This window comes from Parambassis ranga, unplaced genomic scaffold (genome assembly GCF_900634625.1).
Source record: "Parambassis ranga unplaced genomic scaffold, fParRan2.1 scaffold_73_arrow_ctg1, whole genome shotgun sequence".
NCBI classification, from domain to species: domain Eukaryota; kingdom Metazoa; phylum Chordata; class Actinopteri; family Ambassidae; genus Parambassis; species Parambassis ranga.
In genome coordinates this window covers 188,039-215,436 of record NW_021144814.1, presented here as the reverse complement: position 1 = coordinate 215,436, position 27,398 = coordinate 188,039, and the positions used below count along the sequence as shown (strand labels likewise).

At 43.1% G+C, this 27,398-nt stretch overlaps 1 protein-coding gene and 1 long non-coding RNA gene across 3 annotated transcripts in view; both read right to left on the bottom strand.

Annotated features, from left to right (window-relative positions):
• Positions 1-27,398, bottom strand: part of LOC114431377 (NACHT, LRR and PYD domains-containing protein 3-like) — a 114,660-nt gene that overhangs the window by 5,782 nt on the left and 81,480 nt on the right. Inside the window, exons 4-10 of one of the 2 annotated variants that reach the window (XM_028399006.1) lie at positions 7,222-7,356; positions 5,111-5,239; positions 4,860-4,938; positions 4,523-4,733; positions 2,916-4,361; positions 2,522-2,861; positions 1,855-2,031 (exon numbers count right to left, since the gene is read on the bottom strand). In XM_028399006.1, the coding sequence (XP_028254807.1) occupies positions 1,855-2,031; positions 2,522-2,861; positions 2,916-4,361; positions 4,523-4,733; positions 4,860-4,938; positions 5,111-5,239; positions 7,222-7,356 (2,517 nt within the window). Of the gene's footprint in view, positions 1-1,854; positions 2,032-2,521; positions 2,862-2,915; positions 4,362-4,522; positions 4,734-4,859; positions 4,939-5,110; positions 5,240-7,221; positions 7,357-26,183; positions 26,358-27,398 lie in introns of both variants that reach the window. The other variant, XM_028399007.1, reaches the window with a different exon arrangement.
• On the bottom strand, positions 11,750-17,906 carry LOC114431383 (uncharacterized). Its single transcript, XR_003670077.1, has 3 exons — positions 17,798-17,906; positions 12,445-12,514; positions 11,750-12,324 (listed from the first exon to the last, which is right to left on the bottom strand). It is a non-coding gene; the product is annotated as an uncharacterized LOC114431383 (long non-coding RNA).

Below are 27,398 nucleotides of genomic sequence, written 5' to 3'. Positions count from 1 at the left end.
ATATCAAACATCAACATCTTTCTCAGGTGTCAGATCTGCTGCCTCTCACCTGCTCATTAGTTATGACACATACAGTTCTGTCATGAGAATCATCCAGCTCTCCTTATCTTTGTTTTTAAATCAGTAAACACCGAGAGCTTCCTCCTGTTTCTGGGCTCTGGTGAAGAACATGTGTTGTATATGAGCTGGGTTCTTCAGGTCCACATCAGTCTTTAAACGTCCTCTTCAGCGCCTCTCTTTGATCTCTTTTGTTTTCCTCAAAATCAAACTATTACAAACTCTGATCAGCTCTTCTCCTGTGATGGACTGTCTCTGACTTTTCCATCATACTGCTGGCAGCACAGAGACAGAGTCCTGAATCCAGGTCCTCCAGGTTTCTGTCAGGGTGCCATTGTGACGAACATAAAAAATGTCACGTTTATGTAATTTTATTTACTTTATTCTGGAAGAATATTTCTTTAAAAGGAAAACAATATACTAATATGGACTGTAATGGCCAATGTGTATCCGTCAAGTGCGATTGTGATAGATTGATTTTTCTTGATTCATGTAATTCATGTGGAATCTAACGGATGTTGAAACATTGAGAAGGTTTTATAAAAAAAACTGTAATTCATGTGGACTGCTAAGGAAAGAGTAAAAAGGCTATAAAAGGGTTAAAAACACTAAATAAGCTGTGAATATCTAAGATGGGGTTTAACCTAAACCACTGATCTATAACCTGCTCACGTAGCCTGCTCATGATGGATTACTTATGCCTGCAGAAGCAGGAAAGGGGAGCTCACTGGCGGATTCTTCATTCTGCATAAAGCTGCCAGACAGGAAGAATCGAGTGTCAGGGTTATTATTGACAGGTCTTCCCTTTTCAGGTAAAGAAACTCTTTTAACTGTGGCCTTGTATGATTCAGACAGTGTTGGTAGATTTGTTTATGTTTTACGAATGTTCACAAAACAAGAAAAACACGTAATAGCATGTTGCTAACAGACGCTAATTTCAAGTTATCTGTTTTAAGTTAAAGCTAGACTCATAACCAGAGAGTAAGCACGCTTATATCAAGTTATGAGGTGAAGTTGGTTACATGTGTGACTGTGAAATGAAGATGCATTAGTTTCTTTCTAAACGGAATGTTTGAGATTAGTGCAGCATATACACTGAACATGTTTGGATGTTTCTAATATTTTCAGCTAAACCTCTATTTTACCTTTTGAACACATGATTTTGAAGACTAACCTGTTCAAGACAGATGAAGATAAAACCAAACGTGTCTATATGCACGTTTCATGTACAGGCAAGTTATTGACTCTACTGTGAAGGTGAGATCTGATCATATGTGGCAGGTCTGGTTTAGATGTCAGGTAGACTAGGTGGGAGTCATTTAGTGCTGATCTCAAAGGGTCTTGTAATTTAATGTTTACACAGGTTTGCAGTGCATGCCAACGAGACGTAAAAACGTAATGACGTGCCTTACGACAGGCGCGTACTCAATGACGTAGTCTTTTTGAGAGGAGTGCCGCGCCTCACTGTACAGCTGACAGTTTAACAACAGAGAATGTTAACAAGCAAAGACGGACTGCTCTGCTGCTCCAATAAAACATCACAGTTTATAACAGTCTGCTTACATGGCACATTACATGGAGAGTTGCTTTTATCCAGCAAACGTTACACAATGAGTTAAAAACAAAAACAAGAATTGCCTGTTTATTTTGTATGATTTACTCTGTTTGGCTGGCGGGCCAAAAATAACACATTTTAAGATAGAAGCCGCGGGCCATAGAAAATCCGACCACGGGCCGCAGTTGGCCTGCGGGCCGTAGTTTTGACACCCCTGATCTATGATAATAATGACAACTGACCTCAGAGCCTGCAGTCTGCAGTGAGGACTCTGCAGTCCAACACACAGCTGCTCCACTCCTGAATCCTGCAGGTTCTTGTTGCTGTTCAGGTCCAGTTCTGTCAGATGGGAGGGGTTGGACTTCAGAGCTGAGGCCACAACTTCACAGTGAGTCTCTGAGAGTCCACAGTAAGAAAGTCTGTCAAACACCAAAAACAGAAAACATGTTATTAAAGAAGACACTTAATGTGGACCTTATTTGAAGACAGGTGGACACGTCCTGTTGGACATGTTGCTCTTCACATCAGTGGTTCAGCCTGTCTGATCTGACTGTTTGACATGAAACAATAATCCTCATCAGACTGTTAATCTGTGCTGTAATCTGCAGATGGAGCAGAGAACATGGAGTTCTGTAAATATTCTGGATGATTCTGTCCGTGTGAAAGCAGATCACTGTGACATCACAACATGATGTCATCACTGTAACGCTGCAGCTACAGTTACACACTGAGGCCGATCATGGTGTTCAGAGATTTAACAGCCTTCAACACAAACAACACAGCTGAAGAACATCTGAGACAAAGACACAGCTGACACGTGGACCTCTGAGGAACCACACAGTGTGGATCTGTGAAGACCTGAACCACTAATCTACACTGATTCACAATCATCATCACATCTGGACTCACCGAGCCTTCCTGCAGTTCCTCACAGCTGGAATCAGTCTCCGTCGTCCCTCCTCTGTTGTGTTGTACTTGCTCAGGTCCAGCTCCTTCAGAACCTCCTCTGACATCTGCAGCATGTAGGCCAGAGCTGAGCAGTGGACCTCAGAGAGTTCCTTCTCTGATCTGGTCCCTGACTGCAGGAACTCTTGGATCTCCTGATGGACTGAGAGCTCGTTCATCTCCATCAGACAGTGGAAGATGTTGATGCTTCTGTCAGGAGAGATCTTATCAGTGTTCATCTCCTTCAGGTTGTTGATGGCTCTCTGGATGGTTTCTGGTCTGTTCTCTGTCTGACCCAGCAGGCCTCTGAAGAGTTTCTGGATGATTCCTGGTCCGTTCTCTCTCTGAGCCAGCAGGCCTCCTAGGAGCCTCTGGTTGGACTGCAAAGAGAGGCCATGAAGGAAGCGAACCACCAGGTCCAGGTGGCCATGTTTACTCTGCAGGGATTTCTCCATGACTCTCTTCAGGAAGTCATCCAGAGAGGAGTGTCTGCAGTCGTCTCCCAGGAAGTCCTCCAGCCCCTCGGTGGTCCTGTTGGTGTAACAGAGGATCAGGTGGAGAGCAGCCAGAAACTCCTGAACACTCAGATGGATGAAGCAGAACACCTTGTCCTGGTACAGGCCTCTCTCCTCTCTAAAGATCTGTGTGAACAGTCCTGAGCACACTGAAGCTGCTCTGATATCGATGCCACACTCTGTCAGGTCTGATTCATAGAAGATCAGGTTTCCTTTCTGCAGCTGCTCAAAAGCCAGTTTCCCCAGAGACTGGATCATGTCCCTGCTCTCTGGACTCCAGTGTGGATCTGTCTCAGCTCCTCCTTCATACTTGACCCTCTTCACTTTGGCCTGAACCACCAGGAGGTGGATGTACATCTCAGTCAGGGTCCTGGGCAGCTCTCCTCCCTCTCTGCTCTCCAACATGTCCTCCAGAACTGTAGCAGTGATCCAGCAGAAGACCGGGATGTGGCACATGATGTGGAGGCTTCGTGATGCCTTGATGTGGGAGATGATCCTGCTGGCCTGCTCCTCCTCTCTGAACCTCCTCCTGAAGTACTCCTCCTTCTGTGGGTGGGTGAACCCTCTGACCTCTGTCACCATGTCCACACAGTCAGGAGGGATCTGATTGGCTGCTGCAGGTCTTGTGGTGATCCAGAGGCGAGCAGAGGGAAGCAGCTTCCCCCTGATGAGGTTTGTCAGCAGCACATGCACTGAGGTGGACTCTGTGACATCAGTCAGGACCCGAGTGTTGTGGAAGTCCAGAGGAAGTCGACACTCATCCAGACCGTCAAAGATGAAGAGCACCTGGAGGTGCTGGAAGCTGCAGATTCCTGCCTCTTTGGTTTCAGGGAAGAAGTGATGAACAAGCTCCACCAAGCTGAACCGTTTCTCTCTCAGCACATTCAGCTCTCTGAAAGTGAATGGAAATGTGAAGTGGACGTCCTGGTGGTCTTTGTCTTCAGCCCAGTCCAGACTGAACTTCTGTGTTAGGACTGTTTTCCCGATGCCAGCCACTCCCTGTGTCATCACTGTTCTGATTGGTTTCTGTCTTCCAGGTCGGCCTTTGAAGAGGTCTGCTGGTCTGATGGGGGTTTCTGGTCTGTGTGCTTTCCTGGATGCTGCTTCAATCTGTCTGACCTCATGGTCCTCGTTGACCCCTGCAGTCCCCCCCTCTGTGATGTAGAGCTCTGTGTAGATCTGGTTCAGAAGGGTCGGCTCTCCTGCTTTAGCGATGCCCTCAAACACACACTGGAACTTCTGCTTCAGGTTAGACTTGAGTTTACGTCCACACTCTGGAGCTGCAGATCCTGAACAAACAGTAAATGTGATGAGTGACTGAACTTCCTGACAGTCTTCAGTCAGAAGTGACAGATGTGCTGCAGATGTCTGCATCATGTTAACAGCAGAGTGTGTAGATGGAAACTTCATTTCCTCTTTCCATCATGTTAAAGCTCTTAAATCCTCTTACTGCTCTGCAGACGCTCAGCCAGCTCCTCCTGCTCCATCCTCCTCAGGAAGTCCACCGTGATCTGCACAAAGGACTCTCTGCTCCTCCTCTGCTCTTCATCCTCCTCATCCTCCCTTTGGCTCTCACAGCATTCTGGGTAATCTGGACTCAGAAGCTTCTGGATCTTCTTCAGCTCGTCCTTCACAAAAGCGAGGATGTTGTCCTCCAGCAGCTGGAACAGAGAGACACAAACATCAGGTCCATGTTGGACAGACTGACAGTCCGCTGGTCTACAAAGTGCAGCATGGAGACACAACAACACAACACATGGACCAGCAGCTGTTCTACATGTACACACCTGAAATATGGAGTCCAGCTGTGTCTGATGCTGCTGGGCAGACGGACCACCGGGAGTCTCTGAGCTCTGCTGGTGGACTCTGTGGACCAATCAGGAACAGTTAGCCCACATGATGTCACATGATGTCAGCACACATGCAGAAACAGCAGCTGCTTCCAGAGTGTGTGTTCTGTGCTGAACACACACGGCTGTGCTCTGAAACAGGCCGTCAGCTCTGAACCTGCAGCTGTTTGAAGCAACTCAGATCTTACTGCTTCAAGGAAGACCGGACTTCTGCTTTAAATTCAGTGATGATATCCTTTGACTGATCACTCCTCAGAGACACACAGCTGGGTCCTGGTCCTGGTCCTGGTTCTGGTGAGTCTGGTCTCTTCTTGTTCCTGGTACAGAGATAGAAATCATCAGCTGACGTTTCACAGTGACTGCAGGAGGAAGAAGCAGCTACCAGAAGAAATGAGCCATGTGTTACTGTGTGTGTGTGTTACAGTTTTTGCTTACACACTAAAATTAAAACTTTCCCACAATTAACAAAACCTCACACTCAAGGAGCAAACACTGGCCTAGAGGTGCATAACTGTATGCACATTGTCAGCTTCACACTTTTTGCAACACACTAAACACGTGTATGCATCAGGGGCTTCACCGAATAGTCGACTATTTGAATATTGGATCATCACAATACTAATCGACGCTGTGTGTCACAGTAGAGTATTCGTCCTTTTCTTGTTGTTATTTTTTCAAAAGCCTGGCGCTGTAATAAAGTGATGGAACGGCATCCATTAATGATCTACAGCAGATATCCAGCTGGGGGCGCTGTGTGAGGCTGTAGTGTGTGTGTGTGTGTGTGTGTGTGTGTGTGTGTGTGTGTGTGTGTGTGTGTGTGTGTGTGTGTGTGTGTGTGTGCGAAGCAGCAAACAGGAGACGAACATGGATGAGACGGCTGGACAAACGCAAGTATCCACAGTGTGGAAATACTTCACCAAAACAGAGAAAGCCGTTAGTTGCAATATATGCGAGGCTGTCCTAAAGTACCATGGCAGTACCACTACAATGCATAACCATTTGAAGCTACACCCCGTCACGGCTAGCTGCTGCAGCAGCAGAGAGAACCGCCAACACCAAACAACAACAACAACACAGACCAGGAGCGCAAGAATAGGATTATTAAAGAGGAGGTCTTTGACCAAATAACTGTTTGTAGCTCACTGGAAAATGCTTTTTTCTTACACTTTCCTTATGGCGTTGCACTGTGGTGAGAAATAAATTACATCTGTAAACTTAATGTAACGCTGGACATTTATGTTTATTGGTATCAACTTTTTATCTGTTGTTGATCTTGTATTTCAAACAGTCTGAGGCACATTCAGAGTTTTTGAACCGCCATCCAATGACCACCACTGGCAGCATCGGTGGCGCGTAGATTTAAAAAAACTTCTGGCTAATATTCGCCTATTCGTCGACTTTTAGTAAGAATTCGATGAATATTAAAATTCAGTATTCGTGAATGTCCTAGTATGAATTTGACACCTCATGAACCAATTGGTTACCCACAGCCAGCAGGTGTGCACACACTGGTGCTTAATTGCAGACACACCGATCAGGTTTAAGCACTATAAAAAGGCAACAGGCAAGTTCAATAATGCATCAGACTTGGAGAAATTCAAGCCCATGTTGTCAATGATAAAAAAATTTTCAATAATGTCCAACAGGCCGTGTCCTTTAAAAACATCCAGTTGTGATGAAACAACTGTATAAAGTGCTGTTTGAAGGAAATTCAGGCAGGTGAAAGTCCTGCGGCATGAACATGTGTTGGTATGTTGTGTTCACTAAGTGTAGCATTGTGTGCTGCACACAACCTTTGTACAGTACATGTCATTTTACTCTGCAGCAGAAACTGGTTTCATCAACACCCAATATTCACAGTTCAGTACCTTCCACCATACTCCCCGTTCCTAAACCCCATGGAGGAGTTCTTTTCAGCATGGCGGTGGAAGGGTCATGTTCTTTAACAATATCTCAAAAAGAGAAAAATAATCAGACCCAGACTGCATCATTAGAAAGGCAGAAATGTGACAAGTGTTTCAGATCCAGTGCAGCAGTGTGTCAGTGGCTCAAATGAACCATGTGGCACCAAAATGGGCTTTTGGTGAATTATTGTACAGTTTGAATTAAGTGTTTCATTTTGGAAAAGATCTGAGATGCTCTGCTCCTTGTGTGTAGATGTGTGGATCGTGTGTAGAGTTTTGACAAAATGAGCCTTGTTTTTAAAATCGTGCCTAAGAAATCGTAAAAAACTGTAAAGTGCTCTGAAACAGGCCGTCAGCTCTGAACCTGCAGCTGTTTGAAGCAACTCAGATCTTACTGCTTCAAGGAAGACCGGACTTCTCCTTTAAAGTCAAAGATGATATCCTTTGACTGATCACTCCTCAGAGACACACAGCTGGGTCCTGGTCCTGGTCCTGGTCCTGGTTCTGGTGAGTCTGGTCTCTTCTTGTTCCTGGTACAGAGATAAAAATCATCAGCTGATGTTTCACAGTGACTGCAGGAGGAAGAAGCAGCTACCAGAAGAAAGGAGCCATGTGTTACTGTGTGTGTTACTGTGTGTGTGTGTGTGTGTTACTGTGTGTGTGTATGTGTCTGTGTGTGTTACTGTGTGTGTGTGTGTGTATGTGGGAATCTTGTCCTTCGGGTGAACCAGTCTCTGTCTCAGTGTTGTCATAGGTTTGAAATTTCAAACCTATATATGCAGTCCAGTGCAGTGAGGAATGCTCTGATCTGTACATTGGAGAAACTAAACAACCACCCCACAGAAGAATGGCTCAGCACAGGAGAGCCACCTCCTCAGGACAAGACTCAGCTGTTCACCTCCACCTCAGAGACAAAGGACACTCCTTTGAGGACAACAATGTTCACATTTTAGACAGGGAGGAAAGGTGGTATGAAAGAGGAGTCAAGGAAGCCATCTATGTTAAGCTGGAAAAACCTTCCCTTAACAGAGGTGGTGGCCTCAGACATCATCTTTCTACCACATACAATGCAGTGATTCCATCCATTCCCAGGAAGTTTGCACATACTCACAGCAAGAACAAAGGGCTGTCCACCAGTCCCCCTCCGGCAGTCTCATAGTCGTTAGACACACCTGGCCCAGTCAGCCAGATCATCACAGGTAAGTATGGAAACATTTAGTGATATTGATTTTAAGTTTTTTAAGTTTTACCCAGACCTACCCACTGAGGTCTGTAACCACATATAAACCATGTTTCCCCACCAAACAGTTAGAACTGATGAAGCTGCTTGGATGAGCAGCGAAACGTCTTCAAGAAAACTCTACAAGTCCAGACGCCTTGCTTCAATCTTCTCTACGTATGATGACCTGGATGACTGAGAATCTTCATCAACATTTGTAAACCATGATTTAGTTTGTCGTGTGAGCAGACTGTCTGTTATAAACTGTGATGTTTTACTGGTGCAGCAGAGCAGTCCGTCTTTGCTTGTCAGCTGTACAATGAGACGCGGCACTTCTCTCAAAAAGACTCCGTCATTCAGTACGCGTTGTAAGGCACGTCTTCACGTTTTTACGTCTCGTTGACATGCACTGCAAACCTGTGTAAACATTAAATTACAGACCCTTTGAGATCAGCACTAAATGACTCCCACCTAGTCTACCTGACATTTTACTGATGTCTGCTGCTCCTAAACCAGACCTGCCACATAGGATCTGATCTCACCTTCACAGCAGAGTCAATAACTTGCCTGTTGCTCTGTTATCACAACCACACAGTTTCTGAATGTTTTAAGTTTATGCTGTAAATTCAAATAACATTTTCTGATCTGTTCATCTGAATGCTAAGATTTTATTTTTGCTGTGTAAGATGTAACATATTACAAAACAGCATACACAGTTTTTTATTATTTAAAATAATGACATCGGGGACTGTTGGCCCTCCGAATCTGGCCCTCCCTGAAAAAAGTTTGGCCACCCCTGGTCCACACAGAGACATTCAGAGACAAGAGTCCTCACAGAGACACACAGACAGACAGAGTCCTCACAGAGACACACAGACAGACTCACCGTCACACAGAGAAAAAGAAGCTGCGCCACAAGCGGAGGACAAAGTGAAAGTAAAGTTTGATCAGACTCACCGAGCAGTCAGTTCTTCTTCCTCTTCCTCCTTCCAGTGTTAATTTTGTTGACGAATCATTTTCGTCATAGTTTTCGTTAACGACCTTTTTTTGCTGATAAAAATGAGACGATGACTAAATAAAAACTAACGCACGGTGCCAGAAACGAAGACGAAATTATTGATGGGGATGAGATCCAATCAATTGGCAGCGTCACGTCCACCAAAACTCCAAATATGGACAAAGAGGGGGAGCACGAGCGGGGTTTAGGGGGGCCGGCGATCGTGGAAGCAGGAAACTCACGTTGTGATACGTCAAGTGTCTGTCACTCAAGCAGCAACACCCATAATTAGGCGTAATTTTAAGTCCGAATACAATTGAAACGAGTGGGTTGTAAAAAAATTCACCTATACAATACCTATTCAATCTATAAATGAAGACACCGCTGCTGATGGTTTTACAGCATGCGACCTGTTTCTGAGTTGTCACTGAAGTGTTTTGCTGTAGTTATGGAGGATTCATGAAGAAGGATTGATTCAAATAACACAAGTTAAAGCTGTGCCTGTTTTTATTGCACAATCAAACCTTGATTATTTCATGAAAAAAATATATATCATAGAATTTTAGTTGACTAAATCCACGGCAGATTTAGTCAACTAAAACTTGTTGTGTTTATGCTTCGTAAAGAAGAAAGCAGGGTTTCCTTTTTGGTCTCTTTTATTTACCTCCTGCTTCCAACTCGTTAGCCATAACACATGGGAACAGTCACACATACTTCTTCATTAGTTCCTTTTCTACATCACATACATTGTGACAGGTAAGTAGTGCATCCTAGTGGTACACATGTGTAATTACGACTGATCATCACAAAACTCTTTGATATTTAGTCAACTAAAAATAGACTAAAAGTTAAAACAATGTCAATGACTAAAATGTGACTACAATCAAATGACATTTTAGTCACAAGACTAAAACAAAAACTAAATCAGAAATTGCTGCCAATTAACACTGGTGTGTGTTACTGTGCGTTACTGTGTGTGTTACTGTGTGTGTGTGTGTGTTACTGTGTGTGTCTGTGTGTGTGTGTGTGTTATGGTGTGTGTGAGTTAATGTGTCTGTGTGTTACTGTGTGTGTCTGTGTGTGTGTGTGTGTGTTACTGTGTGTGTGTGTGTGTCTGTGTGTGTGTTACCTGTTCATGTTGCTGAGCAGCTGCAGTGACAGATGTGCTTCTTCCTCTCTTTATTCTCACAGAGCCCTGCAGAGGACAACACAACACAAAGGCTGCAGTTTGTGACACAAAATGGCCGCTTTGCTGCGCTGGTCATGTGACATAAGAGAGGGCGTCATAATAAAAACTACAAGCGTCTACTAAACTTATTTTAGAGGCCAACACAACACAAAGGACTGAAAAGCCTCACAGAGTGAGCAACAATCAACACACAGCAAAGTTTACAACGTCCATGTGGACAAAGGAGCTTTTACAGGAAATGTTCCAACAATCACAGAAATGCTGACGACACCATGAAGTCATCAATATAGTTCAAACAGAAATCAATACGAAGACATGAAGGACACTTCAACACCTGAGGGACGAGACAGAGGACAGACTTCATTCAGGCTGCAGCAGGGAGCTGCTGGACAAAAGCTCCACCTCACTGAGCTGACCGTCCACACAGAGACAGACAGACAGAGAGTCCTCACAGAGACACACAGACAGACAAAGAGTCCTCACAGAGACACACAGACAGACAAAGAGTCCTCACAGAGACACACAGACAGACAAAGAGTCCTCACAGAGACACACAGACAGACTCACCGTCACACAGAGAAAAAGACGCTGCGCCACAAGCGGAGGACAAAGTGAAAGTAAACTTTGACCAGACTCACCCGAACAGTCTGTTCTTCTTTCTCTTCCTGCTGACTCTGACTCATCCACACAGGAAGCAGCAGCAGAGTTTGAGTCCATTGTCTCTGAGGACATATTTTCATCCAGCGGGGACCTGACAGAGACAGAATGCAGCTAGGATCTGGATCAGAGGACAGTTTAAAGTCACTGACACACTTCAGAGTTCACACAGAGCTCTGACCTGTTGCCAGCTGTTAGCGCCCCCTGCTGCTCATTCTCTTGGCTCCATTCACTTCTATTTATTCAGCACTGTCGGTGTCCTTCAGGGAAAAAGACCACTTCAGTCCACTGGCATGAACAGGAAGTGGGACACTATCCTAGAAACTGGTTCTGGAGTAGTCTGTCCACTTCCTGTTACTGTGGGCCTGTCCTGTAGAGGGCGCTCTGCAGGCCCAGAGCCTGAACCCTGAGTGAGACCTTAGAAGCGGACAGAGTCCAGAAACACTCTGCTTTAACAGGAAGAAACCCTGAGCAGGACCCGGCTCATAAGAGGGACCGTCCTCCTGAGGGAGGACAGGAGGAGGACAGGACAGACAGGAAGAGACATGCAGCAAACATCAAAGCTCACAGAAGACAAAGCAGCTGAAACACTGGTTCATGTGGTCAGACAGAGTATTGATTATGTATCAGAGCTGATCGCTCCTTTGATCTTTCTCCCAGAAGAAACCAAACACTAAAACTCAATCTACAGAACTCATGGTTCTCCTCATGAATCCGGGCACTGACAGGTTTCCATACATTAGCAAACAGAAGCTAACAGAGTTAGCAGACAGACGAGGAGGCGGGGCTTTCTTCGTCTACAAGCTTTATTGATCATTGTTTACATTTCACGATGCATTCCACAAACACGGATCCAGCTGGGAGCTTTTTATCGTCACAACTGAAGTATGAAGTTTATCATTCACAATTATACTTGCAGAACAAACAAATGCTCAAAGTTTCCCAAAGTCACAGCGAGTTGTAACTTGATGCAGACATCAGCTCCACAGACAGCATGGTTATTAATGACCTCTAATCCCTTTCTCTGTTTCTGATGTATGAATGTAAACGTCTTCCTTCCAGAGCTTCTCACTAAACAGCTGCAATGACATGAAAGTACGACTCGTGTTTGGTCTGGCAAAGGTTCTCTAGATGTTTCTAGCTAAAGTTACTCAGAAGCCATGAAGGTTTTTAAATGAAACTTTGCTTTCTTTATGGAAGTCAGTGTGGTCCTTGTGACATGAAATAATGTCCCCTCCTGATCTGAGCTGTGATCAGGTCTTCCTCTCTCGCCGTCTGAGGACAGGAGGACGGTCTGTCCTCTGAGACTCTGCTGGAAGCTGCTATGGACCGGCTGTGATGGAGAACACCTGGAACATGTCCAGCTCTCCACAGTCAGTGTTTACATACCTGGTGCTTCTCATAGACAATCGGGCAGCTGAACACTCCAACCAGACCTGAGGAGGAGCAGAGCTTCATCAGAAAACATGTTCCCTGGTCTCACCAGCAGGGGGAGCTGATGCTGTCACACACAGTTACAGCCCCCGTGCATGATGGGAAATGTGAGCGTCCCTCACCCAGAATAAGGAGAGTGAGCCCGTTGAACAAGGCGCCGACGTAGGTCAGAATCCACATCAACACGGCGAACTGCACAGACACCACAGAAGAAGAAAAAGTCAAACAGACGTCACCCTGAACGGCCACAAATCACAGAAAGCCGCAAAATGTATCATTGATTTATCAAAGCTCACAGTGATGGAGCTGTGACCATCAGACTCACCTGGCACTGATTTATTTTAGATACTTTAGTAAGTAAGTAAGTAGTACTGGTTTTCAGAAAACAGAAGCAGAGAGTTTCCTCCTGCTGCTTCCTCACATCCACACAGTGACTGAGTATTAAGACTGTAGCCTAAAGAGGCTCCATTTGAATCCTCTGCAGAGTTTCCAGTCCATATCTGACACTGAGTGAAATTAGCTAAACCTTTACAACCAGTAAGAAACCAGAGAACTTCACTCGTAGAACAAGGACCGCTGCAGACAGCTGCAGTTAAATTTAAAAACTCCACCATGTAGACCATAGGTTCTCAATGTGCGGCCCGTGGGCCAATGACGGACCGCAGAAAAACGTATGGCCGTCCGCAATGAATTATATGAATTTGTGTTATGATATGAATTTTAAAAGACCTAAAATATCTGGTTTGGGTTTTCACCACATGACAAAGTGCCAACAACTGTAATTTCCAAAGCTTGCACAGAGAAGGTTCGTACTTCGGATGGCAACACAACAAACCTTTTTAACCACGTGATGCACCTGAGGCAGCATCCCAAACTATTTGCTGAGGGCCAAACAGTGAGGCCAACCACACAGCAGCCAGTGGTAACGGCGAAAAAAGACACAGAAACAGCCAACTATAACACAAGCCTTTGATAAAAGCACTGCATATGAAAGGAGTAGCAAACGGTGGAAAGAGGTGACTGACGCAGTCACTTTTTACCTAGCAAAAGATATGACTCCTATCAAAACAGTGGAACACTACAGTTTCAAAAGACGGCTCAAATTGATCCGCGGTACGAGCTGCCCAGCTGCAAATATTTCTCCAGCTCTGCCATTCGTGGTCCAGCCGAACTTCAGAGCCTTATTTAACTTTGACAATTCATTATATTGACAACTGGAAGCTCTGCAGTGCCACACTTCAAACTACATACTTCCCACAAGATCACACAGGTGAACTCATAGCGCAAGGTCTGAGGGACACTTTGAATGCTGGGGACTCAAAGAGGATCACATGACCTGCATGACCACAGACAGTGGGACTAACATGGTGAAGGCCTTGGAACTTAACAACTGGACTCGTCTGCCCTGCTTTGGGCATAGACTGCATCTAGCCATTGGTGAGTGAACATAAACATAAATCATGTTATTATCATTTATAATATATTTTATTTGTTATAGAATTTTCTTAATAAATTGACTTAATAAAATGATTCCAGAATAATCTCATTAAGTCATTTTATAAAGAATACACCCCAATAATATTTTTTTCTCTCAATAATTCACAATTACTGATTAAAATTTACCTTGTGCTGATTGGATTTAGTCAAATTTAATTATTAAATCTGGTTAATAAATCCTGCTCTTCCTCTTACAGAAAAAAGTGGCAAAGACCCTCGTGCACAATATCTGTCTGCAAGAAAGTGGTGAGTGCATTCCCCTTCAGCTGGAAGAAGAGGGATTTGTGTCGAGCTCAAACAGAAATGAAACTACCACAACAAAAGCTCATCACCAACACCATGGGGGTCCAAAACTTGCAATGATTGAGAGACTGTTGGACCAAGAAAAGGCCATTTCTCAGGTCCTGAAGTCAGACAAGAAGACAAGGCACTTGGTAACATGGCAAGATCTTGATGTAACGGAATCCTTAAAGAAAGCCCTTGGTCCATTGAGAGATTTCACTGATGACTTTCAGGGGAGGACTATGTGAGTGTGTCTTATATCAAGCTGTCCTGCACCTGCTGAAAACCAACCTTCTTAACCTGAATGAGGATGACAGTGAGCTAACCAAAGCAATTAAGACAACTGTCCTTAACCACCTCACTGAAAAATACCAGCAAAGAAAGTAAAGAAAACACTGGCCAGCTTCCTAAAAATCTCAAGTGCTGTATCTGCAGCTGCCACATCTGCTTCCCCATCTCTCAGAGGCAGTAGATGCGGAACTGAAGGCCTACCTGTCCACTCCAAATGCAGACAGTGAGATGGATCCTCTTGTATGGTGGAGACTCCATGAGGGAAACTTTCCAAGGGTTAGCCAACTAGCTCCAAAGTATCTCTGCATTCCAGCAACAAGTTCTCCCTCAGAGCGTGTTCAGCACCAGTGGCAACATGGTAACAGGCCAAAGGGCTTCTCTCAAGCCAGATAAAGTGACAAGTTGGTTTTTCTAGCTAAAAATCTGTGACTCTAATCTGTCATACTGTGTCTCATGTTTAGTATATATTAGGGCTGAACGATCTATCGTTTTAGACCGAAAATCGCGATCTCAGATGACGCGATTTTGAGATCGTCAAAGCCGCGATTTTTTGCACTGCTCCTAACTGAATCAGGTTTTGTTTTGTCAAATGCTATGGCTGAAAACGAAAAGAAAACGAAAAGAAAACGGAGGAACTGGTCCCTAAAACGAACTCCACCTTTATGTTCGGTGCTGTTTCTGCCGGCAGCAGCGGCGCGTCTTCTAAGCCTGTGTGTGTGTGTCTGTGTGCGCGCGCGACGTGAGTCGCAGTGGAAGGGCCGCGTGTAAATGCTACGAGCACGTACGTGCCCACCTCTCTGAACATTACCAGCTCCTTATATTCAGGTTCGCTGCTGTTGTGCCGTCAGCAGCTCTTCTACACCTGTGTGTGTGTCGCGTGTGTGTGTGTGTGTCGCGTGTGTGTGTGTGTCGCGTGTGTGTGTGTGTCGCGTGTGTGTGTCTGCGTCGCGTGTGTGTGTGTCTGCGTCGCGTGTGTGTGTGTCTGTGTCGCGTGTGTGTGTGTGTCGCGTGTGTGTGTGTGTGTCGCGTGTGTGTGTCTGCGTCGCGTGTGTGTGTGTGTACATCAGATGCAGACAGAGGCAACATGACGTCACCAAACAATAACGCAGGCATTTGATGAAGAGGCTCCATGAGGACTCTAGTAAACGGTGGACAGAGCTGACAGCAGCAGCTCCGTTTGTCCTTAGACATGATTCCCATGAAAGTTTGATCATTTGGTCTAAATCACATTGAACTTTAAGAGTTACTTAAGTCTCCATACTGTATTTATTGTTTAACCTTAGGAGGCACACTTCAGTCTGTTTAAATGACTGTTGAATAATACTTTACAGAACTACATTAGTCTTCTTTTTAACCTATTTGAAATAAAACTTGATTTTGTTCTGTAATTGTTATTTAAATTTTCATGTTTATTAAAACTAATACTGAGTGCACGTTATCAGAGTTTACTTTTAGATCTACTGATAGTTTTTGAGAAGTGACAGAGTAGCTACCTGAAGTCATTTACACAGAAACATGTTTGACATGATTTGAAAAAAATCGTGGATGAAATCGAAATCGCAATATTTGCCAGAAAAAAATCGCAATTCAATTTATTCTTAAAATCGTTCAGCCCTAGTATATATATATATGAAAAATATGTTCTAAAGCTGCTGGATTTTTTTCTTCTGGTTTTTACATTGATAATGTTCTAAATGCACCTTAAGAGATAACCTCAGGTAAGTTTACATTTTGATTTGACATTTTCAATAAGCCATTTAGCGTTTCATATTTATTTTATTTATATACTTTTAAATAGGCATTGAGTGTTACATGAAGCAGGCTTTCATCATTGAAATTCTGTTTGAGAATTGTTTTATTTTCCACTTTGCTGCTATTACTGAGCTCTCCAAAACCAGGTGAACTGAAGATTTATAAGAGTGTTGTTTGTTGTTGTATTGTTTTAAATCTAAGTTCAGTTCATTTTTAAGAGGAGACTGAGAGACTTATGTTTACATTCTTTCAAATGTTACTTGACACGTTTGCACAAGCCGGTTCATTAAAATCTGTTGAGGAAGATATTGGCCTTGATTTTGTTACGTTTTTACACAGAGAATAGTTTGGTTCTAAATGAACTTTACTTGTAGTGACTATTCTTAAAAATCATTTTGATGGCAGGTTTATTTAGTCCGTGTTCAGGCAGACAACCAGACAAACCTTTTCCCTGCTGTCTCTCCTGTGCTGGTAAAAAACATTTACCCACCCAGGTGCATGCTGGTCTACCTGTGTCAAGTGCTTACCTAAATAACCTTGGTGCCCCCTAGTGACGCTAAATGGCAACAATAGTTAAACCAAGTAAACTAATCAATAACAAATGTACATTAAATAAACATGCTAAATAATAACTAACCCAAAAATAAACTAATTATTCAAATACACAAATTGGTAAAATAGCTCCTGCATTACTGTTAGAATGAATCGTGATAAAATCGTGATTTTGCCATTAAAAAATCGTGATATAATATTTTTGCCACATCGCCCACCCCTAATATTGATAAATCGACATTAATCCAATCCCTAAACACACTCGATCCACCAAGCGATTCACAAACTGAACCGATCACATGACTCGTACGTTCGAAGCTCTGAACTGCTTCAAACGTCACTCAACTGCTTCAAACGTCACTCAAGTGCTTCAAACGTCACTCAAGTGCTTCAAACGTCACTCAAGTGCTTCAAACGTCACTCAAGTGCTTCAAACGTCACTCGGCACTGTGGTTCGAAACAATTGCTTCATGAGCGACCGCGCATGTGTCGGAGCCTCGGGTGTCAGACGACCATCCTTAATCACATCTGACTCATTGACTGAACATATGTCCAAACAGTCACACAAGCACAAAGCATCTGTTCCTGCTTCATGTCAGGTTTCTATAGCACAAGTTCACATTTCCACAATTCATTCTCTCATCTGGCTTCAATCAATACTTCAGTTTCAACAATACAATTGATCTCATCTTCAAGCTGCATCTTTCCTATAGTTCATATTCACAACCATCTCCTGTAAATACATCCCTCTCTCATTCAGTGTAAACTGCTACAAACATGCATCTTCATTCTGCTCTTTGTGCATCAAACACTCTTCTGTCTCTGTGTTTGTCCCGCTCATGTCAAAGAGCACTGAAATGTGTGCTGAGGTAAAGTGCTTGTTACATTCAGAACTTAGTTTCATCATGGAACATTTCAACAGGTGTACCCGGCGTCACACTGGACAAAGAACAGCATCTGCGCGGGAACATGCCCAACTCTTAACAGCCATTGTTATGATAGAAAACGTTGATAAAACATATGAGAGCAGCGCAGCGACTGTCTGCTCCAACTCTGAATCAATATGAACTAACATGTCAGCGCACAGTCACTGTTACCGACCTGTATTCAGCAGGTAAAGAGGAGGAATGAGGACGCAGGTCTGTATGTTTCCCTCTGCTCCAGATCGCACCTGAGGAGAAGCAGGCGTTCCGCCCCCCTAATCGTTCCCCGGGGCAACTCACAGGTGTACAAAGGTTCCGCCCCCACTTTCCCCATAAATGTAGCGCTTGATGACAACGTTCATACTTTCTCATTGAACACAAAACAACACAGTAACAGTACACACCTCACAAAATGTCCACAATCATTACAAATAACTTTTGTGCTCAACCTACCTGATCCACTTCACCTGGAGCTTTGTGGACGTACATTCAGCACTTGTTTTGGTTCAGACACGTCACAATAATAATATTTATTTAATTCCAGTGTTCATATATTCATGACGTGTTTAATGAATTATTTCATGGTGTATTTATCTGTTTCATTGTGTCACTTTCAGTCCTCCATACTCTTCATCCCACAGCTCAAACACAGACATAAAACATGATGTGGAACAGAAACAAAGATTTATAGAATATTAATGTCATGACGGTTTAAAGCTTCGCCACCAAGGGGCGCTACTTCCAGCAACACTGTGCAGGGCTATCCATCATGGCTACATCAGTGGGTAATTCAGACTCAGATTTGGGCATTCGCCCAGCCAGTGGCATGCAGCGATGATGACGTGACTTCATAATGTCTGAGAATATCTGAGGTTTTTTTATTGCTACTTTAATCTCAGAAGTTCTGGGATTATTCTCAGAATAAACTCGCTGATTCATTTATTGAGTCACCTAAAAATGACAGGAATTATAGAGCAGCTGTTTCATGGAGGCTTCACTGATGTTTCTGATTTTAATTTGCTTTTTAATCACCAACAGTACAAATGTTTATCACATGTTGCCGTGCTTCTTCTTCTTCCCCTCTGACCTCACAGACGATTGGTTCACACACAAAGGTTCCGGACATAAATTCACAGATCTGACCAATCTCCTTCCTGATCCTGTGACCACACATATTCTGATTCATTTTGCCTTCATCCATAAGCTACATGTTGTTGGTCTGAGGTTGTGTTTGTCTAACACTGATCCACGGTGGTCAGATGAACTTCTGTTCTACAAACCATCAGCATGATAAGAAGAGGAGCAAACCTTTAAACATGGCTGTCAAATCTTTAATAACATGTGTTCAGACAGACAGATGCTGCTGATTCAGTCCAGAACATTAAACATCATGTCAGACATGAGCTCAGAGATCATTAACATATGATTGATGAGCTCAGAGCAGCTAATGAAGGATGGAGGAGAGAGATGGAGCTGGAACCATCATCAGTGCAGTCAGATACAGTATTGATCATCGATCCATACTGTGTGATCAGACTGATGTCCTTTGGTCTTCCTCAAAGTTGAAGGTCATAACACAGCAGCATCCTGCCGATGGTTTCTGATTGGTCCCACTCCCATCAGATTAAAATGGATGGGGACACACACTCCGTCCTCTTCATCTCCACCTGCAGAGAGAATCAGAGAGTCAGTGTGGAGGTGAGTGAGTGTTCACACAGACTCCATCAGCAGCAAAGCAGCACAGACTGACTCCACCCCTCTACTGACCTCACAGTCTGCAGATTATAATCTGGACTCTGCTCAAGATCCAGCAGCTGCTTCACTCCTGAATCCTGCAGGTTGTTTCCTCTCAGGTCCAGCTCTGTCAGATGGGAGGGGTTGGACTTCAGAGCTGAGGCCAGAGCAGCACAGCTGATCTCTGACAGACCGCAGCCCCACAATCTGAATAAAGAAAAACAGATGAAATCATTGATGATCAATCAGATGTTTGAGGTGTTCATATCAACATCACTGTGTCCTCATCAACATGTCAGCACAACATTCACACACCTGTCCATGTCACACAGATCAATAACCTCCTGCTGACCTCAGTCTGTCTCTACAGGGTCAATACTGGATCAATACTTGAATCAGCTGCATGTATTCATCAAGTAAACACTGAAACTAATCAGAGTTCAGAGGATCAGAGAGGACAAACATTCCCTTTAAGGACCCACAGAGGACATGTTCTGTAACAAACACTGGTCTTTGTGACCACAGACTGAATTTAGAACAACTAAAGATCATTTACAGATTCATGGATGAAGCTCTGTGTGAACATCCATTAAACATCAAACATCTACAACAGGAACAGAGAACTGACCTCAGAGTCTGCAGTCTGCAGTCTGGACTCTGCAGAAACCCACACAGCTGCTCCACTCCTGAATCCTGCAGCTTGTTCAAAGTGAGGTCCAGCTCTGTCAGATGGGAGGGGCTGGACTTCAGAGCTGAGGCCAGAGCAGCACAGTTGATCTCTGACAGACCGCAGCTCTTCAATCTGAATAAAGAAAAACAGATGAAATCATTGATGATCAATCAGATGTTCTTTTTTTATTTGAGATGTTGAGATGTTTTCAATCTCTGTCCATATATTTTATGGATCAGGCTTTAACTTGACATCTATCTTAACACAGAAGTTCTTTTCTTCTCTCATCATCTACAGCTATATCTACTGTTTACCAGATGGAGCCAAAGTTTTAGAAACACTGAGGTCCAAACATTGATCTCCATACATATCATCCTAAAATGAATTTGGACTTTGTATAATGAACACAGTTAAATAGAATAGAATAGAATAGAATAGAATAGAATAGAATAGAATAGAATAGAATAGAAAATACTTTATTCATCCCAAGCCAGGAAATTTCACTATTGCAGCAGCAAAATACAGTCACTCAAGAAAACTAAAAAACATACCTCTAACGGTAAAAATGAAACAGTATAAACATTATTTACAGCAAAGTAAAAAATAAACATAGGTGCAGAAGCAAAAATGTGCAATTTGGTATGAAGTGATGAAATGATATGATATACAAGAACAGCAGTGTGCAATTTGAAAGAGAAAAAACCTAAACCTTGTGCAAAATACAAATAAGTAAATAAATAAAGTGATAATTCATATTATGGACAAACTAGCCAACAAGTCTGCCTGTCAGAAATCCATGATGAAGAAGAGTTCATACAGCACTCTTCATTTCCCTGTTTGCTTTCTCTCTGTATTTTCTGGCTGTCGCTCCTCACTTATCTATCTGCCACTGTGACTTCAAATAATATTAAAATCATATACACCTTTATTTATTTCATACTTGTGATTGAGATATATATTTAGTTTTCTTCAACACGTTTCTAGTGTAGCTACAGTATCTCTCCTCATCTTCCTCACCTCTTCCTCAGTGTCTCCTCTCTTTCTAAAGCTGAGCTCCAGCTGACAGAACCTTTTCATTCTGTCTGTTACAGGAGGAACACTTTTATGCAGATATCATCCTGGCAGTCAATGGTCCACTATAGCAGGATAATAACAATACTTTTGAAATGGTATAACTCCTTAAAACCAGCTGACTGCTGTCAGTCAGAGTGAATCAGCCTTCATGGATGAACCACACAGGTCAGATAACACTGTCCTCAGACCTGCTGTTCACTCTATCATAATGCTGCGAGCACGTCTGTCTGTCTGTCTGTCTGTGTGCTGCTGCGTGGTGCAGTCAGAGGCCCGTATGAGTTCTGCACACGTTTCAAAAGTCCGGGCTGAAACGAACTTGATTCTTTGTTCTTGTTCTCGTCACAACAGATTTCTCTGTTCTCGTGGCGTATGGAACAAGCTTTAGCACACAGGATCAGCTCTTCGCAGATTCGTCTTCTTCTGGATTTCCTGCGGTCTCGGTCTGACTGCAGCAGACACAATTTCAAACATACACACATGGGGGTCCCACCCTTCACTGTCTCTGATTGGTTTAGACCACGATATGAGCCTGATGTGTGTCTGTTGTTGGACCAGGGTTATTAGAACAACTAAAGATCATTTACAGATTCATGGATGAAGCTCTGTGTGAACATCCATTAAACATCAAACATCTACAACAGGAACAGAGAACTGACCTCAGAGTCTGCAGTCTGCAGTCTGGACTCTGCAGAAACCCACACAGCTGCTCCACTCCTGAATCCTGCAGGTTGTTCCCGCCCAGGTCCAGTTCTGTCAGATGGGAGAGGTTGGACTTCAGAGCTGAGACCAGAGCAGCACAGCTGATCTCTGACAGACCGCAGCTCCACAATCTGAATAAAGAAAAACAGATGAAATCATTGATGATCAATCAGATGTTCTTTCTTTATTTGAAATGTTCCAGGGCTCTAGACTAACTTTTTTCTTAGGTGCACCGCATCACATTTAATATCGTAGTTTGTTTTTCAATCTCTGTCCATATATTTTATGGATCAGGCCTTAACTTGACATCTATCTTAACACAGAAGTTCTTTTCTTCTCTCATCATCTACAGCTATATCTACTGTTTACCTGATGGAGCCAAAGTTTTAGAAACACTGAGGTCCAAACATTGATCTCCATACATATCACCCTAAAATGAATTTGGACATTGTATAATGAACACAGTTAAATAGAATAGAATAGAATAGAATAGAATAGAATAGAATAGAATAGAATAGAATAGAATAGAATAGAATAGAAAATACTTTATTCATCCCAAGCCAGGAAATTTCTCTATTGCAGCAGCAAAATACAGTCACTCAAGCAAACTAAAAAACATACCTCTAACGGTAAAAATGAAACAGTATAAACATTATTTACAGCAAAGTAAAAAATAAACATAGGTGCAGAAGCAAAAATGTGCAATTTGGTATGAAGTGATGAAATGATATGATATACAAGAACAGCAGTGTGCAATTTGAAAGTGAAAAAACCTAAACCTTGTGCAAAATACAAATAAGTCAATAAATAAAGTGATAATTCATATTATGGACAAACTAGCCAACAAGTCTGCCTGTCAGAAATCCATGATGAAGAAGAGTTCATACAGCACTCTTCATTTCCCTGTTTGCTTTCTCTCTGTATTTTCTGGCTGTCGCTCCTCACTTATCTATCTGCCACTGTGACTTCAAATAATATTCAAATCATATACACCTTTATTTATTTCATACTTGTGATTGAGATATATATTTAGTTTTCTTCAACACGTTTCTAGTGTAGCTACAGTATCTCTCCTCATCTTCCTCACCTCTTCCTCAGTGTCTCCTCTCTTTCTAAAGCTGACCTCCAGCTGACAGAACCTTTTCATTCTGTCTGTTACAGGAGGAACACTTTTATGCAGATATCATCCTGGCAGTCAATGGTCCACTATAGCAGGATAATAACAATACTTTTGAAATGGTATAACTCCTTAAAACCAGCTGACTGCTGTCAGTCAGAGTGAATCAGCCTTCATGGATGAACCACACAGGTCAGATAACACTGTCCTCAGACCTGCTGTTCACTCTATCATAATGCTGCGAGCACGTCTGTCTGTCTGTCTGTCTGTGTGCTGCTGCGTGGTGCAGTCAGAGGGCCGTATGAGTTCTGCACACGTTTCAAAAGTCCGGGCTGAAACGAACTTTGTTCTTTGTTCTTGTTCTCGTCACAACAGATTTCTCTGTTCTCGTGGTGTATGGAACAAGCTTTAGCACACAGCATCAGCTCTTCACAGATTCGTCTTCTTCTTCTGGATTTCCTGCGGTGTCGGTCTGACTGCAGCAGACACAATTTCAAACATACACACACGGGGGTCCCACCCTTCACTGTCTCTGATTGGTTTAGACCACGATATGAGCCTGATGTGTGTCTGTTGTTGGACCACAGGGAGAGAGTCGCAGAGAATGTGTCTCCCTCTAACAGCTGGTCGCACCGGTGCCACCTCAGATATTTTTTGGTTGCAACATGAGAAATTAGGTCGCACTCTAGAGCCCTGTGTTCAGATCAACATCACTGTGTCCTCATCAACATGTCAGCACAACATTCACACACCTGTCCATGTCACACAGATCAATAACATGCTGCTGACCTCAGTCTGTCTCTACAGGGTCAATACTGGATCAATACTTGAATCAGCTGCTTGTATTCATCAAGTAAACACTGAAACTAATCAGAGTTCAGAGGATCAGAGAGGACAAACATTCCCTTTAAGGACTAACAGAGGACATGTTCTGTAACAAACACTGGTCTTTGTGACCACAGACTGAATTTAGAACAACTAAAGATCATTTACAGATTCATGGATGAAGCTCTGTGTTAACATCCATTAAACATCAAACATCTACAACAGGAACAGAGAACTGACCCCAGAGTCTGCAGTCTGCAGTCTGGACTCTGCAGAAACCCACACAGCTGCTCCACTCCTGAATCCTGCAGGTTGTTCCCGCCCAGGTCCAGTTCTGTCAGATGGGAGAGGTTGGACTTCAGAGCTGAGACCAGAGCAGCACAGCTGATCTCTGACAGACCGCAGCCCATCAATCTGAATAAAGAAAAACAGATGAAATCATTGATGATCAATCAGATGTTCTTTCTTTATTTGAGATGTTCCAGGGCTCTAGACTAACTTTTTTCTTAGGTGCACCGCATCACATTTAATATCGTAGTTTGTTTTTCAATCTCTGTCCATATATTTTATGGATCAGACCTTAACTTGACATCTATCTTAACACAGAAGTTCTTTTCTTCTCTCATCATCTACAGCTATATCTACTGTTTACCTGATGGAGCCAAAGTTTTAGAAACACTGAGGTCCAAACATTGATCTCCATACATATCACCCTAAAATGAATTTGGACATTGTATAATGAACACAGTTAAATAGAATAGAATAGAATAGAATAGAATAGAATAGAATAGAATAGAAAATACTTTATTCATCCCAAGCCAGGAAATTTCACTATTGCAGCAGCAAAATACAGTCACTCAAGCAAACTAAAAAACATACCTCTAACAGTAAAAATTAAACAGTATAAACATTATTTACAGCAAAGTAAAAAATAAACATAGGTGCAGAAGCAAAAATGTGCAATTTGGTATGAAGTGATGAAATGATATGATATACAAGAACAGCAGTGTGCAATTTGAAAGTGAAAAAACCTAAACCTTGTGCAAAATACAAATAAGTCAATAAATAAAGTGATAATTCATATTATGGACAAACTAGCCAACAAGTCTGCCTGTCAGAAATCCATGATGAAGAAGAGTTCATACAGCACTCTTCATTTCCCTGTTTGCTTTCTCTCTGTATTTTCTGGCTGTCGCTCCTCACTTATCTATCTGCCACTGTGACTTCAAATAATATTCAAATCATATACACCTTTATTTATTTCATACTTGTGATTGAGATATATATTTAGTTTTCTTCAACACGTTTCTAGTGTAGCTACAGTATCTCTCCTCATCTTCCTCACCTCTTCCTCAGTGTCTCCTCTCTTTCTAAAGCTGACCTCCAGCTGACAGAACCTTTTCATTCTGTCTGTTACAGGAGGAACACTTTTATGCAGATATCATCCTGGCAGTCAATGGTCCACTATAGCAGGATAATAACAATACTTTTGAAATGGTATAACTCCTTAAAACCAGCTGACTGCTGTCAGTCAGAGTGAATCAGCCTTCATGGATGAACCACACAGGTCAGATAACACTGTCCTCAGACCTGCTGTTCACTCTATCATAATGCTGCGAGCACGTCTGTCTGTCTGTCTGTCTGTGTGCTGCTGCGTGGTGCAGTCAGAGGGCCGTATGAGTTCTCTACACACGTTTCAAAAGGTCCGGGACGAAACGAACTTTGTTCTTTGTTCTTGTTCTCGTCACAACAGATTTCTCTGTTCTCGTGGCGTATGGAACAAGCTTTAGCACACAGCATCAGCTCTTCACAGATTCGTCTTCTTCTTCTGGATTTCCTGCGGTCTCGGTCTGACTGCAGCAGACACGATTTCAAACATACACACACACGGGGGTCCCACCCTTCACTGTCTCTGATTGGTTTAGACCATGATATGAGCCTGATGTGTGTCTGTTGTTGGACCACAGGGAGAGAGTCGCAGAGAATGTGTCTCCCTCTAACAGCTGGTCACACCGGTGCAACCTCAGATGTTTTTTGGTTGCAACATGAGAAATTAGGTCGCACTCTAGAGCCCTGTGTTCAGATCAACATCACTGTGTCCTCATCAACATGGCAGCACAACATTCACACACCTGTCCATGTCACACAGATCAATAACATGCTGCTGATCTCAGTCTGTCTCTACAGGGTCAATACTGGATCAATACTTGAATCAGCTGCATGTATTCATCAAGTAAACACTGAAACTAATCAGAGTTCAGAGGATCAGAGAGGACAAACATTCCCTTTAAGGACTAACAGAGGACATGTTCTGTAACAAACACTGGTCTTTGTGACCACAGACTGAATTTAGAACAACTAAAGATCATTTACAGATTCATGGATGAAGCTCTGTGTGAACATCCATTAAACATCAAACATCTACAACAGGAACAGAGAACTGACCTCAGAGTCTGCAGTCTGCAGTCTGGACTCTGCAGAAACCCACACAGCTGCTCCACTCCTGAATCCTGCAGATTGTTCCCTCCCAGGTCCAGCTTTGTCAGATGGGAGGGGTTGGACTTCAGAGCTGAGGCCAGAGCAGCACAGCTGATCTCTGACAGACCGCAGTACATCAATCTGAATAAAGAAAAACAGATAAAATCATTGATGATCAATCAGATGTTTGAGATGTTCAGATCAACATCACTGTGTCCTCATCAACATGTCAGCACAACATTCACACACCTGTCCATGTCACACAGATCAATAACATGCTGCTGTCCTCAGTCTGTTACTACAGGGTCAACAGGTGCTGGTGTAAGGAGGTAATAACTCCTTCATTTATTTTTGATTCCCCTTACCAATGAGTTATTATTATTTTCATGTATTATGTTGATTGTATGGTATTTCCAGTAGACAGTGGGGTTTTGGTGCCCTCTAGAGGGTCTTTGCAGACTTGGCAAGGGATACTCCACCCTTTTCACCAGTGTAAATGTGCTGTCCGCGTGGTAAGTCTGAGTCTAGTAAGCTCCACACAAATAAGTATTTTACTTTGTTGTTTTGCTGTCATACGTCCACACTCGTATTGTTATATCTTGTTAGGCATACGACGATACAACGATAAGTTTCCTTTTAACGTTGGGTTAAGTGTTGTAAATTAAGCAGTCCGGTTTACAAAATGTTAGCTGCTAGCTTAAATGCAGTGCTGTCTTGTAGTACGGTGCTATATGCTAAATTTTGGTTTATTTTCCAGTGTGTCACTGTGGAGCTTGTTAAAACTCGGGATACAAGATGTTTTCCTGTGTTTCCAGTGTGGCACTAATAAATGGCGTGCTGAGCAAAGAGAGAAGTTGGTTTTTAATTACACAGCGCAGAAGAAAGTACACACCCCACTACACTGGCACCTATACATGACACGTCTGCTTTGTTGACGTTGTACCTTCAGGGTTGGAGCTGTGCTTCCTCTCAGTGTCTCTGTGTCTCCTTCAAACAGCGTCCTTAAGGCTGCACTGGTGTCCAACATGTTAGGTATGGACTTACTGAATCAGACCCATGAGCCTCAGCAGCTCCTGTTCTTCCTGTGGAGGGAGTATCTGTGTCACTGCTCTCACTGCTCCTCATCCAGCTTCAGAGCGCCTGCACTGAGTGTGTCTGATGTCTCTGATTTCATTGGTCCTC